This window comes from Aotus nancymaae, unplaced genomic scaffold (genome assembly GCF_030222135.1).
Source record: "Aotus nancymaae isolate 86718 unplaced genomic scaffold, 86718_ANA_hifiasm-v0.15.2.pri h1tg000014l, whole genome shotgun sequence".
Lineage (NCBI taxonomy): Eukaryota > Metazoa > Chordata > Mammalia > Primates > Aotidae > Aotus > Aotus nancymaae.
Window position 1 is genome coordinate 76,437,824 of NW_026988425.1, and position 20,148 is coordinate 76,457,971.

The following is a 20,148-nucleotide window of genomic DNA, read 5'->3' on the forward strand; positions in this document are numbered from 1 at the left end:
GCAATCAAATACAACACTGTCAGGTAATGAGAATATGATTCAATTTGTTAGAAGTATTTAACAAGTCCTACGTGGTCTATTTGAGCATTTTGCAGATACTTGTCTTTCCTTTAATACATTATCACTGTAAGGTATGGTAGGTGAACCTTCAAAGTGTGATATTCTGTACAAAACTGTTGTGTAACATTTGGAAAATATATCCAGAGGCATCTGACTGAAGATAGAACTTCCACGTCAGAAACAAAAAATCCAATTTGCTTTTGTTATTGAATCAATTTTTTGTGTTTACTGTTTCAAAAACTTCATCCTGCAGTAATGTTGAAATCATTTCTTTCTTTATTGATATACTTGCACAGTATTCTGGATTTTTTTTTTTAACTCACGAAAACATCTTTTAAAAGAAGTGAGAAATTAAGTTAAAATAATTATATATATTCAATTATATATGGTTATAGTTATTTGTAAATGTATCCCTCTATGTTTATAGGTAGATTTTTAAATGCTATGCACCTTGGAGTTAATATTTTATGTTTGTCCAGAATACAAAACATACGTTAACTCATAGTCAATTCCTTTATTTATTTATTTATTTTAATGTTCACAAAAGGCACCAGCCTGAGGCAAACTGCTCTTCTCCCGTCCCACTAGAATTTTGGATTAATTTTTATATTATGTATTTCAAGCAAAGTAGAACACTCTTAAATTCAATTAGCCAGTGCTTTCAAAGACAAAAAGTCATGACCATAGTACCCTGTTCAAATTTCTAAAACAGAGCAGATATTTGTTATATGGAATAAAATAAGATTAAAATTAAATATTTATTTTTATTTTTTTCTCATTGATTTCTTGTTACATTTGCAATTTAAAATCTATTCTGATGTTTTAAAAATCCCTGGTCATTGCACAAAAACATATTTATAAGATTAATTTTTAGCATATAAACATGTTTTGCAATGGATAGATCACAACCCTAAATGAAATTTCATGACTCTATATTGTTAAGGCTCTATATTGTTAAAAGATAAGATATACTAAAGATTAATTATAAGATTATAAGATTAATAAAGATTAATTATAAAATTATAAGATTAATTTTTAGCATATAAACATGGTTTGCCACGGATAGATCACAACCCTAAATGAAATTTCATGACTCTATATTGTTATGACTCTATATTGTTAAAAGATAAGATATACTAAAGGTGCTATCACATATTGGTTAAATAATAATCTTAACTCATCCACTAAATATTGAGATTCTTAAATACAAAGGATCTACTTATTAGTGAGGATACCATCATTTTCTTTGTAAAACTCTCATCTCCACCACCCCCTCCTCTTTCTGTTTGAGTATCTACTATACATTCTTATGGTCTCAGCTTAAATGTCACTTCCCTAAATCCCCCAAACAGAAAAGGCTTCCCTGTCATAGGCTTCCTCTTTTTTGCCCTCATGGTACTTTCCATGTCTTATCACATTAAATATTACATAATTCTTTTTTACTCTCCCATTAATCTGTATATTCTATCAGAGTAGAAACTGAATCATTTCAATTACCATTGTTGTCCCAGCTTTAGACGGCAATACAATTTATTGAATGAATTAATTTATTCGTGTATGTTCTTGTAACCTTGTACACAGTTATGCTATGAAAAGCTCAGTAAATATTTGTGGCTAGTTTATTTGATCACATAATTGAATACATTCACTATATTGTAACATCAGACTTAGGCAGTTTTCTTATAAAACTTAGGTGTCCTTTCATTCAAATTTTCACTTCCTTATAGATACCTTTTTTGAAGAAAAATATTTTCTTACATCAGAATTTCTCTATGTTTTCCTTTTGTCACAGCTGAATAGAGAAGAGTAGGAATTTAGTATTATATAGTATAAAACTATAATCTCTGACCATTTTTATAGAAAATACTGGAATTATTCACTCTGCTCTTGTCATTCACTAAAATAACTCCAAATATTCATCTGCTTGTCATTCACTAAAATATCTGATCAAACAGCAGTGACATCTTATAATACTGTAAACATACGAAGAGATAAATCAAATTGGGTGTTTATGGTTCATATGTTATGATAGCCTTTTTTAAAAAAACACAGCAACCATCTCCTATAATAATTTGGGGTAGATAAAGAACATTTATTTAAACTTATATTAATGCCAGAGCATTTTTTAATTTTATGTACCTGTAAAACATGGTATGCAGGCATTATACCTAACTTCTACACTGCTTGTTCTCAAGGACATATGTTTATTTACTAAAGAAGGACAAGTTGATTGCATATATAATAAAACTTAAAATCACACATTATAACAAAAAAAAAGGTGAGACATAAGCTAATTTCTTTCCAAGTAACTCAAAAATCCTGTATGTATATATTTATGCAACTATTTATTTATTTACAACACGACCTAGGTATTTTACATATGCTATTAACTTTAATCTGCCCATCAATATATATACATCAAATGATATTATCAATTCCATTTGCAGATAAAGAATCTGAGGCTCACAATGGGCAATGGACTTATCAAGGCATAGAGTTACAAATAGAAAATGTTTATACTTCCAGTTCTATTTGAATGCAAAGCCTGCACTCTTTCCTCCTACGCTGCTGTCACTTGCCAAGGCCATTCATCAAGTGCAATCATTTTTAATGTGTACAGTGTAATAACAACATCCCTTTACCCCACAAGAGACAGGATCATATCATGCTTAGTGCTGCAGGCTCTGCAAATGCAATGCCTGGGATTAAGGTCAGGTTCGGAAGTTCAACAGCCAGGTGAACCTATGCAAATTATTTAATCACTCAATAGCTCAGTCTGCTCTGTAAAGTGGAAGCAGTAATAAAGAGTACCTACTATAAAGAGTGCTGAGAGGATTAAAAAAATCAATATTTAAAGTACTTAGGAAGGTTCTTGACACATGATAAAGTTTAAAATCAACTTATATGAATTGGTGAAAAGATATAGTTCAGTAAACAAAAAAGATTTGCTTGTCATTATTTACAAATTTGTCTTTTAAAAAGTAATAATTAAATATTGAGCATGAAATTACAAATCTCATCATGTATTTATCTACACAATGTTTTAGCAATTTTCAGTAAGTCTGTATTCAAACAAATATACTTGGTAGTACACATTGATATCAAAAGAAAGAATATATGGACCAGGCACCATGGCTCACATCTGTAATTCCAGCACCTTGAGAGGTTGAGGCAGGTGGATCTCCTGAGGTCAGGAGTTTGAGACCAGCCTGGCCAACATGGTAAAATGCCGTTGCTATTAAAAATACAAAAATTAGTCAGGTATGGTGGCAGGCACCTGTAATCCCAGCTACTTGGGACACCAAGGCAGGAGAATTGCTTGAACCTGGGAGGTGGAGGTTGCAGTAAGCCAAGATTGCACCACTGCACTCTAGCCACCTGGGAGATGGAGCGAGATTCCATCTTAAAAAAAAAAAAAAAAAAAAAAAGAAAGAAAGAACACACACACACGGAGTATATACTGTCTATATTTAAGTGCTTGGAAATACTAGTTAATTTATAATGATGGCTAAAAGAATTAAAGCTGCTTAAATAAGATAAGAAAATATTAATTTACCATTTAAAAAATATTCACAGGTATTATTTTAACATCCTTATAATATCGCAGACAGAATTCTTAAACAACTATATAATTATCTAGATTACTTTATTAAATTGGCAAAAACTGGATAATTGTGACATTTGGAAACATCTCTCAGTCCTTACTAGAAGATTTTAGTTTTCATTTTTAGTAGAACACTCTGAAATCACCCAAGTTTTTTTGTTTGTTTGTTTGTCATAATTGTTTGGAGATGTTGCATTATAAGGGCTCCCTTGATAACTATATTTTCCCAAAGTAGAGTCGGTGATAAAAATGAATTTGAGTGCCATTTCTGAAATTTAAGCATGTCATATTTAAGCACCCAGGAGGGAAATGTATACAGGTATTGTGGTCCACATAGTCCAATAAATGAGAACAATCCTAGTTATTTTTAGATTAGTTAACTAAAGTGTTATTAATTTTCATTGCACTTAATCTAGTTTAACATCATGTTCAGTTAAACTTACATGACAAAGCTTATCTCTTCTTATGAGAATAGTTTTCTCATTCCAATTCATCATCATATTCTTTTCAAGCTGTTTATGGAAATAACTGTCTGAACACTTGAGCTTATAACATATAAAAGGAGTGAGGGGCTGTGCACCGTGGCTCATGCCTGTATTCCCAGTACTTTGGGAGGCCAAAGTGGGTGGATCATTTGAGGTCAGGAGTTTGAACCAGACCTAAGTGGTAAAACCCCAACTCTACTAAAATTATAAAAATTTAGCCAGGCATGGTGGTGCGCACCTGTAGTGCCAGCTACTCAGGAGGCTGAGGCAAGAGAATCGCTTGAACCCAGAAGGCAGAGGTTTCAGTCAGCTGAGATCATGCCACTTCCACCCTGGGTGACAGAGTGAGACTCCATCTCAAAATAAGTAAATAAAGAAAATGAACAAAGGAATTAAACTAGGACTTTCATTAGAAGAATTGCTGTAATGTTGTGTTAAATACTACAGGAACATCTAAATGATTTTCACATATCAATCAAATGCAATTTCATGTGAAATATAAAAATAATAAAACTTAACTAAACTCTTGTAATAAATAAATAATAAAAATAAAAATGAACTGAGATCTTCCAAAGTAAATAAGTTGTATGGATCACATCTAGAAGCCTAAACTGAAATTATTTAAATCAGAAATATGTCTTATTTCTGATTTAACTCCCCTATAAATATAATTAGAAGATAATTACTGGAAAAACTATGGGAAACTTTTTTTGCCTAGTATTAGAAGTTCATTTTTAACATGAAGTAATTTCATTGTTATTGAAAATGTTTAATAGGTAATTGATTTGCATAATAATTATTACCAAATAATTTTGCGACAGGTCACAATAGAGTTAGATATAAATTTATTCCTTACAAAGTAAAAGTGTAACAGTGCTTAATTGCTGTATTAATTAAAGACATACATTATAGTAAATAATTGATAGTTATTTTTGTAGTATTTATTAAGGCAGTATCTTAACAAAAACATTTTGCTTTTAATTGTTTAACTTAAAATAAATATATTTGAGTTTTTAAAATGTGGTATATAAGTAGTTTTGAAAATATTTCATTTAATTGTATTGGCAAAGGCAGCCTTAATATATAGTTTAAAATTGTAAGTCTGGTAATAAATGAGGGAAAGCCTGCCCTCTTGGACATGACACAAAGTCCAGAAGAAAGCTTATCAATTATATTCCAGGGTAGAAGCCAGTACAGGAGTTATCATCTATGTAATGTCAACAACTTCCAAGATCCTAACTTCAAGCAGCTTAGATCTGGTACCACCTGTAACCTGTAGGTGCTTCTGTGTGCCCCATAGTAAGTGAATTCTCTGAGTTCTCAATGCGTAGAACTAAATCATCAGTGTGTCAGAATGCCCCTTTTTACTCTAGATTTTCTAAAAACTCTAAAAGACTACAGAAAAAAGTAGAACCATATCCTGAGAAAAGTACACAATAGGGAGAATAAAGATCCTTAATTTATTATAAGTTCTTAACATTCAATAAAATAAGAGCAAACATCCCAATAGGAAATATTTTAGGGAACTCCCTAAGTGACTCTTTCTGATCCCTTTGTCACGGCACAGAGAATAAAGGAAATGCTAGAATGTCGGGTCACATGACAGTTTAAGGGAGGCACACCACTATCATACTCATCTTCAAAGAGGAATCTGAATTTAAATATAAATATTATATAGATATGAAGCTCATTCAAAGAAAAGCAAATATTTTCTTTAACACAATATGAAAAACTGGTTGGAAGACATTAGGCACAAACTAATGACAGGGCAGGGGCCTCTCTCTCTCTTTCATAGCTTTACTGTCTCATAAGCCCCTCATCCCCAGTCTATTAACTCAACCTGTTCCTCAGTTCCGCCAGGCCTTATAGCTCCACATTCTAGGGCTCATCTTCTAGGATAGCTACACCCTCGGGTACCACTTCCTAGGCTAATTCATTACTGGAGAGTGACACTCATCCCCAGGAAGGGTTCTTATGATATGTCCCCCATTCAATCCTCCTTTCAGGAAAATGGGAAGGTTTCTCCTGACAATTGTTACCCTAATCAGGCCTCCTATGGGTTAGAGGTGGCATTACCCTGCCTAGACATGCTCAAACCCAGGTACTGTTTTAAACTATGCCAAAGTTCCTTCCTGGAAGGTTCTCTATTCAGGTATCAATTCTCTATTTTTGCTGAATGAAGGTGAAATAGTCGCTGACATCAGTTTTTTTGTTCATCATGATATTAAGATGTTCACTGACAGACAACTTGGATGTGCTTTTTAGCACAACTTTCAGTGTTGACTGAGCAACCATCTTCAAGTTCCGTGAAACAAAAATGGACGCAAGTGCTGTTCCTGTGACAGGCCAAAGAGCAGCTGAACCTGAGCTTTCGTTCGCTTAGTGGGTGGTTAGTTGAATGCTTTATGGGAAAGTTTCTAGGTTAGTTGGTTGGGTGGCTATTGGTCTATTTGGTTGTATGATCAACCTACTTACTCAGCCTTCCCTGTCTATCCTTCTGTGCCCTGCACCTTGTTTCATCAACTCATGCTCAATGTCCTTCCTCAATTATTTTAAGCTTAGAAAAGTTTTTTTCCAATTTGAGATGTTTCTGTAATATTCAGAATTTAATTATTTTGTGTAGTTTGTCCAGACTACAGTAATGAGCATCCCATTTTACAACATTATTTTATTTATACATATTTTTATATATATCAAATTATTCAACAATATTTCCTATTTTATTTTATAAAGACCATGGCCAAAGACAAAGAAAGAAAAATAAAATGAGAAATAAATTTCTTACTATAGCTGAAGAGAAAGAACCATGTGTGGGGTGTGTGTGTGTGTGTGTGTGTGTGTGTGCATGTGTGTTTGTGATAAAGAATGAACATGTCATGTGCATTCAGGTTTATATTAGACCTCTCTATTTAAAGAGGCATCTCAGTCTTGAGGAGAATACACTGAGCTGGAAATCCGAAACCTGTAGCAGTGCTTCTGTCACCAAATAGCTGTGAAAGCTTGGCCAAACAACATCACCTGTGTCTCAGTTTCTGCATCTGAATTCTCATCTGCGTCTACATTCTGAATTTGCATAACGTTGTTGTGGTGCTTAGATCATACAATATACATCAAAGCAGTAGCAGTATGAACTTTCCTCTAATTGTCCAACAATTATAAGGCTATATCATTAGTATTCTTATCAGTGTGTTTGGGCCTGATTAGGCCCCATCCCATTGACTTTAGTCCTGTTACTACTTTTTCCCAGCATTTTTTTTTTTTTTTTTTTTTTTTTGGAGAGTGGTGCTTTCTGCCTCTTTGTAAACACTTTAGACAAATACCTGCCCTGTCACTTGATACATCATTTCAAGACCTTACTGTCTTTGGCTTCCAGTAAGACAAATAAATAGTGTGCAACACTCTTGCTAGTGTGTGGGTTAGATCAAATGCATCCTCCTTTATTTTTACCTTTTATTAGTGATAGAGGCTAACTAGTTTATTTTATTTTATTTTATTTTTTAGATATGGGGTCTCATTGTGTTGCCCAGGATGGTCTTGAGCTCCTGGGCTCCTCCCACCAAGGCCTCTAAAAGTGCTAGGATTACAGGCATTAGCCAGCGTGCCCTGTCTTTCTAGTTTCAATGCCCTGAATTTACTCTCAGAACCAAAGTGTTGCTCTGGTGGGAGAAATTTCAGTCATATACATAATCATAAACCAAAATGGGATCCTTGGAACTTGGGTATCTGAGGAAATGTCATTCTTTTCAGGTCACAAGATACCACTTCTATGCATATTGTGCACTAAGTGAGACATCCTAGAGGATATGTGTATATTAATAACATACAACAAATATGAAAAGTACCATTTCAATTGATTATGCACTCTGAAAGCAAATAACATACAACAAATATGAAAAGTACCATTTCAATTGATTATGTACTCTGAAAGCAAATGATATTGAGTTTGGCCCAGATTCTAAGATAAATGTAGAAGATGTACATAAAAATGTATATGTATATACACACCCACACACACATACACACACACACATACACACACACGTGAATACTTACTGTATTGACAATTTCTTCCCATAAATTCACCTGGGCACTCGCAGGAATAGTTAGCAACGAGATCTGTACATATCCCACCATTTTTGCAAGGCTCAACTTCACATTCATTTATGTCTAAGGAAAACAGAAAGGAAAGAGGAAGAGAATTATTGGAAGAAATGATTAGGTATTGGAAAGTTTTAGACATTTTAAATACAAATGTCTTAGTAATGCTATTCCTTTGTGTATGTGTGTGCACGTGTGTGTTTAGTCAATAATACAAATGCTCCTTAAAACCAACAATTTATTAACCATTAAATTTAATCAATTTCAAAATAAAATTCAGAATCCCGAGGAAAGACCAATGGAACTAAACCACTCTCCCATTCTGAAAATAAATATGAGTAGTTTGGGGAAATACTCAGTGTATCCTTAGAACTAAATCAAACAAATTAACCCTGATAGAAAGATGAATTGGTTTCACTTACAAGATCGAGAAACCTCCCCTGCAGCAACAACTGCCAATTAACACTGTCTCATTTCATCTTAATTCATTAAAATTCTAACTGACAGAGATGTTTTAGTTTCTAAATAGTTCGTCTTTGATGAATATGATGAGAAGCAAATTAGAGTTAATAGCTAAAGCTCGTTACATGCAAAGTTTAATAAATGTAAATGATGATCACTTCCTAATCTCATTCAAGGATTTCTAAAATTATGATGACTAAAGGGACTTATTTTGATATACTACTACTATTATATCTGATGCAAAATCACATGAAATATAAAACACTGAGCAAATTATACTTCTTTCCTTGCTAATTTTGGACGATAGAGAAAACAAATTTGATTTTGAACACAAAAGAAACAATGACTAATTCAATCAAATATCAATCATGGATATTCAGAAATCATTTCCTTGAATCACAGCACCATGCTAGATTCTGTGGGAACTAGTACAGTAGCTGGAGAGCACACATAACTCCCCATCTGTTCCTCATCCTATGAACTACTCCAGTTGAACTCCCTATCTGCTTTCAGTTCTATAACTGTTTAGTGTTGTTTTTAACTGTATTACAGACTTGGAAATTGTCTGTTTATGTGCCTTTAGCTCTTTCACCTTGTCATAAAATGAGCTCTACAAATGAAGTTCCTATCCTGCCCTGTTCTTTGTATTCCTGAAAATGCCATACTCTATCTGGAAAACAACTGGGGCCCAAAAAAATGTTTCCTTACAAATTTTCTACCAGAACAATAGAAACAGTCATGTTCACAATGTTAAAAAATTTTATTCCAGATTTGTAATGTGCCTTCTGATACCCTATAAGGTATCAAACGGTAGTTCTGAAATCTTGGATTATTACAGTTGCTTAAAGCAAGATGATCATTAAATTATCTCTAAAAGGAAACAAGGAAAAAGTACTCAAAAATCTCAATTTTGCCCTTTCTTTTGACATAGTTTCTTCTAATTAGCATCACCTCTGGAAAGCAGAGTTGGTTACCCTCTCATTTGCTGCAGAAAGTCTGGTCTAAATTTCCTTTAGGTAATAACTTTCTCTCAACAAGCACCTATTTTTGGTTTCTGGTCGACAATCACAGCTTGAGAATAGAGACAATCCATGACTGTGTTCAGAAAAAATCAAAATAATGTGAGTACTTCATAATTTCAAATAGTAGGATAAAATCAGAATCTGCTAATCTCTAAAAGATCTCTAAAATTCTGTGTGTTGTAAAGTATGACAGACTCCACTGGGTGTGGTGGCTCATGCCTGTAAGCCCAGCACTTTGGGAGGCCAAAGTGGGCAGATCACAAGGTCAGAAGTTCAAGACCAGCCTGGCTAATATGGTGAAACCCTATCTCTACTAAAAATACAAAAATTGGCTAGGAATGGTGGCGTTCACCTGTAAGCCCAGCTACTTAGGTGGCTGAGGCAGGAGAATCGCTTGAACCTGGGAGGCTGAGGGTGCAGTGAGCCAAGACAGCACCACTGCACTCCAGCCTGGGTGACAGACTCTGTCTCGGGGAAACAAAAGTATAATAGACTCCTAAATACAGAAACTGTACAAAAATGAAGGATGGATGGGAGGGAGAGAGGCAGTCAAGGAGGGAGGGGAAAGAAAAGAAATTAAGTATAAGTGATTTCTTTTTCAAAATATAATAAAATATTCAGCTCTCTTTGTGCTTATCAAAATTTCACTTAGTCTTATAATTAGACTATATTTATAGTAGACCAACACGCAAAACATTTTGTAAGCCACATGAAAATCCCCATGCTACTTATTGTTGCCAACTCAACGTAAGACAATAATAATGTTTGGCTACCTTGGAACATGCCCAACACTCTTTATCTGTATCTTCTCTACTACAATTTGTTTTAGATGAGAACATGTCCATGGTAAACATCTTCACATCTTAGAAAAAACATTGCCATATTTTGTAAAGTTAGATGCAAAAATTTATTCTCATATATGTCTGAAGAACCCACATAAGCAAAAGATAATTTGATCTTAGACAAGAAGAAAAAGTTTAATAAAGATTAATAAGGATGTGATAGAGGTAGCAGTCTATTTCCAAGCAGGGAAACAGAATGAATCACAACTTTGAAGAAGAATGTTCATGATATGATGGTGTGTTTAGGTATAGGAGTAAAGTATTTTGGAGCAAAGAAGATGAAGGAGAGTGCTAGAATTCCCTGTCAGAGGATGTAGATAGGGACCAGAGTATGATGAACTCCTAGTGCAGGCTGATGGAACAGGGTTTTATTTTTTGGCAATGAATATCTGGAGCAGGATGAGAAGGATGAGAGGGTATTTCCTTCACCCTTCTACGTTAGAAGAACCTAGTGAAGCCATATATGAGATGGACTTGAGAAATGCATACAAGAAGAAGGGACAGAAGCCCACACAAGATTTGATGTTAATAGGTACAGCATATATTTTAAGTCTCATGTAAGAGGCTCTATGCATTTTATCATTTTAAGATTAAAATACATCATGAGTAAAATCAAACCCAGCTCTTGCTGATTTGTAATGTTAATAGAAGGAAGTTCTCATAACTAATGTGAGAATAATCAACAATTATTATATGTAGATACTGCTGTTTTTTGCTTCCTTAATCTTCCAAGTCTTTACACAATAAGTAGTAATTAAAATATGTGAGTGTAAATCTAATTGAGACAAATCAACCTTTAAACCTTTAGCTACAGATTCATCAGGCCCTATGTATAAATTGTCAGCAAAGCAAGTTATAATTAAGGACATCTGATCTTAAAAAATCAACAGTTAACACCTTTACCCAGAGGTTAACATGAAGTGGAATGAATTGGAATGGCATTTGCTGAACTTAAAATTCTCTGTAGATAGACTCAATTTGTGATAGAATGACCTTTTCATTGTTTAAATGTGCATTTTTCAATGTTTTGAAAACTCAAAAATTACTGAAATTTAAATACATAAAAATATACATGTTATCTTAAGATATCCATATTTTTAATATGGTAGCTAAGTTAGCAAAACATTTCAGCATAGGTACATTCCCAGTAACATACAAGCTTAGAGAACAGTTGCAAATTACACAGAAGCATTTACATATTGTATGATGCAGTTCTTTTAGCAGTGAAGGCTATTTGCACTATAATTAACACTGCAAGCAATCTAAATGGAAACTGACCTCAATTTGTATAAATCATGTTTAATTAAAGACTAGAAAAAAACGTTCACAGAATATAATGTAATGAAATGAAACAAACATGTTTGCAATAAATCACAGATTTATCTTTGTCACAGATCAAGACATTATCACTCCCAGAAAAAGTCCACATCCTTTCCAAATAAAGCACTAAGATATGCCATTTTATTAATAAAGAAAAAAATTGATACAGAAGTCCCCATATAAAATAGAAATTTCTATATTTGGTCAGATTTATAGTTTATTTATAATAATAATAGCATTCATAAGGTCTTGCTTCATAAAACAGCTTCAAAATATGATTTTATAATCAAGACAGTCAGGTGAGTCCTGAAAATATAAAACTTTGCTGCCAACCTTCCTGTGTCACCAAGGCACAGTGATGGGAACTGTACATGAGTTACAGATGTAAACTTAATGACTCACTCTTGCTTCCTGAAATTATATATATATATATATATCACATTTTGTTTTGATTTTTTAATGGAAGAAGAAAGAAGGAGAAGAGGGAGGAGGAGGCAGGACAGAAAAGAATAAAAGGTAAATAGTTGAGTATCTCTGAAAAGAAACACAAATTACTTTGAACCAAAAAAGTACTTTGCAAGTATTCCCAATCCTTTGCCTCTATTATAACTAATTACACAGAATCATTGCTTTTACACACATAACTCAGACTCTTTACTGGTATGTCATACATAACTCACATTACAGATTTGTAAATGTGTTAGATCATTTACCCACTTTGGCTTGGGTTTTTCCTAACAGAAATACACACTCTGGAGATTTCACTGAGAGAAGCTACTCTAGTAATTGACAAACTACTCGTATATATATATATTAAGATCAAGTTAAACACTCCTCTCTTAGGCAGTTCATCTTATGCACATCTGCATCCTGGGAAATGCTCAGTTACACCTAGTCTTCTTTGTCCTGGATCTTTGTCAGAACCATTATTGTGCAGATTACAGCCAAAAGCCCATGAAATTGACTTTGGAGAGGCAGGCTGTCAAAGAGTTTGTAAAATGAAAATTATATTTATTAATTCCTTATTGGTGCCTTCAGAACAATGCATCATCTGGGCACAATTTCTTTTCACAGAAACTCTGCAGCTTCTTCTCAGAGAATTATATTTAAAAATTCAGTAATCTCCTTCTTCATTATAGATTCTGCTAGTTGGCCAAGATGAAGAAGAGAATTCTTGAGTCTAATTCCCAGGAACCTCCTCCTCTGGAGACTTTTAAAACTAATTAATAACTAATTAATTATTTTGTTTTCAACTGGTTCACCTTTGCAATCTGCAGAAGAGGATGGCAGCAGTTTTCACTTCTGGGACATCATTATCCCAGTTCATCCTTGAGTTCTCTCAGAACTCCTTAGGAAAATGCCATCTGTCCCCAGTAGTTTAGCCACATTTATTTTGCCAAAATGGCTTAGCTGTTTTGAATACTGACCACCATTTGGACTGGGACATTCAATCTTTCTGGGGATAGAAATCTGTCTAACCTCCTCCTAGTGGAGACAAAGACAATGTATTTCAACCATAAATCTATTTTCTCTTCATGTACATTCAGGCCCCACAAACATCAACAAAGGACATGGTACTTGGGCTAAACACATTTTTTTGGATATATTAAAAGGAGACGATGATAGACCATGCCTCCCCCCAACTTTTTTTCCTTTCATGAAAACAAAATTTATCAACTTATTTATTTCTTTCCCTTGGGCTGTCTTTCCTCCAGCAATATTGGTATTGACTGTTAATTAGTCGGCAAGAGCTTATTTTCCAGAGCCTGCTATTTTTTTGATCCTTAACAGCACATCTTCCCTGGGCTCCCCATTAGCTATTAAATATTCTCCAGACCTCCCATGAGTGATTGTGTTTTAAAATTTGACCTTTTTATTTTTCCTTATCTAAAGCCTATGGTCTTTCAATTTCTCTTTAAAGATTGAATTTCTCTTTAAGATGAGTTTCTAGGAATTCTATTCCCTCACTCAGATGCTGAACTTAATTATGTCACAATCAGAATTATCTAGATAATTTGCTTCCCAGTCATTTCTGTGATCAGTTCAGTATATTTTCAATCTTCTGCTTTTGAACTCCCTTTTGATCTGGCTTTCTGCTATATTACTAGTAATTCATTTTAAAGTCGCTAATTAAAATCAGCATTCTTCAGTCAGAACATATCACACATACACGTTTTATAATAACTTATTGATAACCTTCACTTACCAAGAACAGTTGTATAACTAAAGCCCTAAATCCAAGAGATATTTATCCATTGCCTCTTTCTAACAAAGCTCATATTCTCTGTCCATCTCTATCATGACATCCTAGCATTTATTTTAAGGTCTTTATTTAGATGCAAATACCTTTGATACTAGTATATAGGCAATATTGATCCTGATTATTTCTATTATTATTCCAATAAAGTTTTATTTGCATTTACCCAGATATTTGGCCAGTAAGACAAGACGGCTATTCCAAGGAATATAAAAGCCAAAACAAGGGGAGGCAGGGAAGGAGTTAAGGAAGAGGTAATCAAGAGGATGTTATGTCTGTATAACTCAAATATTTGCTTACTCTAAACACACACACACACACACACACACACACACACACACACACATATATATAAATATATATATATAGCTTCATGCAAAACATACAGCAGAAGCCAAAAAAATCAGATGCCTCCTTCAGTAAACATTTTCACAAAAGGGCAAAACATAACAAGGAATGTTACCTCAGTGGCATGTATCATAGTCACTTGCCCTGCAATAAATATTTGTTAACCGGTAAGAAAGAACCAGGAATATTAGCAACCTTGGGATCATTACTTATTTGCTGTAATAGTGAGTCCCTTGCTTGGGGCAGGTGCTCCAGCCTAGTTCTAATGGTATTCTATTAAGGAAAACTGAAATTAGAGCAATGCTTCTTTTAAAAGTTGGAGCTCTTAAAGCATATCAATGCTCAAGTCATACACTTAGAGATACTGACTTAAATGGTCTTGAGAGAGACAAAGGCAGTAATATTTTTTTAAGGCATTCCAGTGACTCTTAAAGGTAGCCAATGTTGGCAAACACTGAACAGACAGAACCTCGACTTATGGAGCACATCCATCCATACACTTTTCCTTCTTTCCTTGCCTCTTTCCCTCCCTCCCTTCCTCTCTACTTTACTTATTTCTTTCCTTCCTTCCTTTCTTCCTTTTTTCCATGCATCCATCCATCCTTATTTCCATACTAGGTACTAGGAATGCAACAATTAATATTTCACAATCCCTAGCATTTCTGAAGTTCTTACAGTAGAGTATATAGCAAGGAAATAATCATTACAGTGTAAAGTAACAAGGGCTGTAACAGGAAAATGCACAGTCTCTCAAAGGAACTCCAAATATCAAAACTAAATTGGTTTGGCAGACTAGGGGATGTTGAGTTTTAGAGAAACAGTCTAGCTCACTAGGGAAAAGTGCTTTTGAATTACGTGGAGTTATACATTATTGACCCTGTAAAGTTATTTTTCTCAATATGTATTTCATTTTTCTTTATATCAGTAGTCCGCAGATCTAAGAGTGACTCCTCCTTGTCGCATAGTTCTTTTCTCCAAGTGTGTAAGGTATATATTTCCGGGTTTCCTAGTTTCATTATCATTTATATATTTGCATATTTTAATGCTTTATCTAAAATTAACTATTCTTTCAGTTGCAGGTCAAATTAGTTCACTTGCAGCTCTCTCTAGTTTTAGCAGTCAGTCTTGATCAACCACTTTGGGGTTTTTCCTATAGTGAGTTATCAGAAACTCCATACAGCCTAGGTAAGATAGGATTTGTATTAGAGGCACAGCTATGCTTCACATAGTTTGCCTTTAACCATTTGTTCACTCAATCATTCATTCATTAAAATTCTGAGGAGCACTTTCCATGAATTGGGCACTAAAATACATAACTGGATATATCAGTAAGTAGAAACAGCTCTTGAACAAGAGATCTCTTATTTTCTATTCTTCTACTCAGGAGACAATTATAATACAATATAGGGAAATATGTGCTTTAGAACATTATGTACAAAATGTACTAAGATTTAGAAGAAGCACTAGTTTTTCTTAGAGGAGATATGGAACATTGCTTGCAGGATTTAATACATTTGGTGCTTAAAGGATGAGCAGGAGTTTTTATAGCTGTATTAAATTAGGAAGAAACACAAAAGAACACATTTTCAGAGAGAACTTAGCACTCTGAATTTCTGAAGCATGCACAGGGATTGTGTGGGAAGATACTCTGCATAGTGGTGACTATGTACTCTGGAACCAAATTTTGATGGCTGTTAAATCAAGTTAAAGAGTTTGAACTTTAGTCCTTGGATACAGGAGAGTTAATAGAGAATTCAAGAAAGGTAGAAGGGGACATGGGATTAAATAGATCTGTGTTTTAGAAGCTCATTCTCATACTCTAGACTTTCATTATTGGTATCATTTTGGAAAAATAATTCAAAAAGTCAGAAGGGAAATTTATGTTGAGTCCGTATTATTCAGACTACATAGTAGGATGGCTATAACCATGTTTGGTATGCTTAAACACTTAGCTTGGTTTGAAATGTAAATAAACCTCCTAATTTTTAGAGTTGCTAGATTTGGCAAATAAAAACACAGGGTGTCCATGCAATATATTTGAGACATATTTATAAGAAAATCTTTGTTTATCTGAAATTCAAATTTACCTGGCACCTGACTTTTATCTAGAAACCCTACTTGAATTGTCAATTCGACGTGATTTCTCCATATTTCTTTCTTCCCTTTTCTATGAGCATTTTAATTTTCAGCATATGGTCACGCTTTCCATTTTGCATATTCAGCAGACCCCAACAAACACTACCTACAATGGAAAGTCATTATGGACAAAGAATGTTCCTTAGGCTTCGGCTGAAATTAAAATTAGTTGCTTGTATTCTATTTACAATTTTTACAGTTTACCTCTATGTAAGGTTTAATAATACAAGTATAGACAAACAGCACTTCAGGATGGCAGTTAATGGGTGACAATTAGCACATCCTCCCACTTGCAGCTTACTTATTTTGTACCAAACATTGTTCTAAGCCTTTCATATGTGTTAACACCTCTACAAGCTAATTGTTATTATTATTATGACTGTTTTACAGATGAGGAAGTCAATAAACTGAAAGTGTAAATAAGCTGCCCAGAGTCACACAGGTAGCCAAACTGAGATTAAAGCCCAGATAAATTGTCTCCAGAATCTGTTATTCACCCATATGTTTCACCATCACTAAGAAATATTGGTACTCCCACCTCACCGCCACTTCACACCAGCCTTCAAGTTATTATTTTATACACTAAGGAGGACAGATAAAGGATCTTGATCTCAAAACGTTGATAATATTGGCATTTCTCCTCTAAATTAAAAACTCCTGTCCTAAAATGTTAGCTTGGAATATACTTTTCCTCAGTCCCTTTACTCATCTTAGTAATTTCCTCAAAATCTTAAGTGGCTTGGGTTTAATGGGCATTTGTTTTCATTTTCTTCCTGAAATCAACAACCACTTGCTTACATAAAAATGAATTTCCTTGGCTCTTACAGTCTTTTATATATATCTTTTAACTTTACACTCCGATGAAAAGAGTTACACTTGTTACAAAATTTCCTTTTTAGAGGCCGTTGATATATTTCATACCTGTAGAATTAAAAATTTTACCATATTTTAGGGGGGCACAATTCACCTTACGTAAAAATATTTGGAAAATAGCATATATACAGAAAAGGACATAAAACAGTAAAATTACAAGAATTATTGTAAAGAGACAACCCATATAAAAACTACCACAAGTCAAACACCAGAATCCTGCCAGCAGTCCAAAGCCTTCTTCATGTGACGTTTTCATTCCTAACCTCCCTTCCACCCACACAAAGGTGACAGATCTCCTGCTTGTTATGGAAGTCACAGACTTGTTCTCTGTATAGTTTATAATTTTGTCATCTAAATGTGTATTCTCAGTTTATTTTCACCTGCATTTAAACTTTATAGTAAAAAAAAAAGATACTATAAAGTTTAAAAAAATTATTTTTGCCTGTATTTAAACTTCATAGTAAAAAAAATTACTATAAAGTTAAAAAATTATGTGATCCGCTGTTTGTGGCATCTTTCAAAATGTTGTAGGTGACCTCAGTGAGTTTATTTTTCACCACAGAATAGAGAAATTGCTGTAGAGTATTTTACTGTAAAATGTGCCATATGCTTTTTTTCTTTCTATGGCTAATGGCTTTTGTGGTGGTGTTGAAAATAAAAGCATCAGGGAACATGCATGTACATATCTCTTGATAAACAAATATATTGAATTCTTTTCTGGGTATACTTAGGAGTGAGAAGTTTGAGTCATAATAAAGCATATATTTAACTTTAATAGATAATGGCAAACTGATTTTAAGGTGTTTATACCAATTTGCACTCTTATCACCAATTAATAATATTTTTAAAGATACAAACTATATGAAACTTGCAGGTAACCACTTATTTTACTTTATGTGGAAGTTGAGGGTGGAAAGCTTTAACACCAATATATCTTTTGAAGATACATTTTAACAAGTGGAGCTTTTAAGGGAATGAAATAAAACCTTCAGTTCACCAAGTCAAATTACATTTTTTTCTTCAATGACCTTAACTTAAAAAAATAAAAAACCAACAACTTACACTAAAAACATCTAACCACTGAAAGTTTGTAAGTAATGTTACATTTCAATAACAGGCACTGATACAAAGTTAAGTTTTGCATATACAGAAAGATAATTTTGTCTAACCCTGGATTTAATTTCTTAAAAAGAACCTAATAAATCAACTATCATATACAGATACACATAGACTCAGATAATAAAATTAAGAATACTTCCTGCTTCTACATTCTGATATTTTGGAAATTTTATATTATCAGCATAATTAAACAAAAAAGATGCCCTAAATGATGAATTATATTGTACTTCTAATGCTACTGCAAGGATTCAATGAGGTGACTTATGAGAAAAATATCTTGTAAACTTTAAAGGCTGCAAATATAACTGTCCATATTATTATATGAGTTAAACCATATTCATATTGTTTGATAGAGTGTTTCTTGGTTATGGCCCTGGAGGAAAATGTAGGTGAATTTCTGATGAGGCTTTCTGTAGACATACTTCTACATTTGGGTTTATCATCAGAGTAAATAAATGGGTAGAATTTTTATAAATATTCTACATAAGAGTAGCCCTGTTTTGGAGAGGAATGAAAGGCAGCATTTATTCAAGAAACTGCAAAGCATCTGGAAACTTTAATACACGTAATGGGATAATTCAACAAATACTCTTAATATGCTTCTTTCCACAATGGTGACATTTACTATTTTTTAAACTATTTTTTAATACACCGACTCTTTATAAATTTTGGCTGATAGATCACTGACATCTGTAACTTAAAGACTTAAATTTTGGTTGGTAAATATAGAAAAAAGACTCCTTTTTAAATTCTTAGGAGTTTCAGTCCTCATCGAGGTGAAAGTGCTGGGTGGCTAGATTTCCCTCATTCCAGAATCTCATCTACCTAATTATAGGATATTTTGTGGGTTCCTGGAAGAGCTAGAGGCAACAAAACATCTGTTACACTCAAGGCCACCATGGAAGAATCTGCTACAAGCAACCAACTCACTACTCAGTGCCAAAAACGCTGTCTCCAAGTCATGACTTTCCATATATTTTTATCCCATATTTATTGGTAAGTATGCCAAATCAGCATATTTTCTTCATTAAAAGTGATAATATTGGGATTCATGAGAACTCTGTTTCTCGCCTAGACATAGTAAAAGGGACCAGATTTTTCAGGCAGACCTTCTTGTTTGAAATAACAACAACAACAAACTCAGGCGAAATATATGAGACAATAGCATTGAATATACTCGGAATTAAGACAGGAAGGACTCTCCCTCCCAGGACACGGCACAGGGAGGGAGAATCCAGGCAGAGCCTGATGAACTCTAGTGAAAGAGAGGGGGGTGGGAGTCTGGAGAGCCCACAGAGGCTCATGTTTGAGGAAAAGAATAGCCAAGGGGAGAGACCTACACAGAGACAGTCCACCACAGAGATATGCCATCCTGAACACTGCAGCGCTCCCTCAGGTACTCAGCAGAGCCTGATTCTCATCCGCAGGGGAGGAAACCCCTGGGAAAGAGTCATCTGAATAGACCAGAAGGATAAATATTTGGAGCCCACACTGGGCCAAGAAAACTGCCAATTCCCACCAC

At 34.0% G+C, this 20,148-nt stretch overlaps 1 protein-coding gene across 1 annotated transcript in view; it reads right to left on the reverse strand.

The window, feature by feature from the left end:
- The window catches only part of EDIL3 (EGF like repeats and discoidin domains 3), a 449,134-nt gene that overhangs the window by 186,905 nt on the left and 242,081 nt on the right, over positions 1–20,148 (reverse strand). Inside the window, exon 5 of the mRNA XM_064376103.1 lies at positions 8,203–8,316. Within this exon, the coding sequence (XP_064232173.1) occupies positions 8,203–8,316 (114 nt within the window). The remainder of the gene's footprint in view (positions 1–8,202; positions 8,317–20,148) is intronic.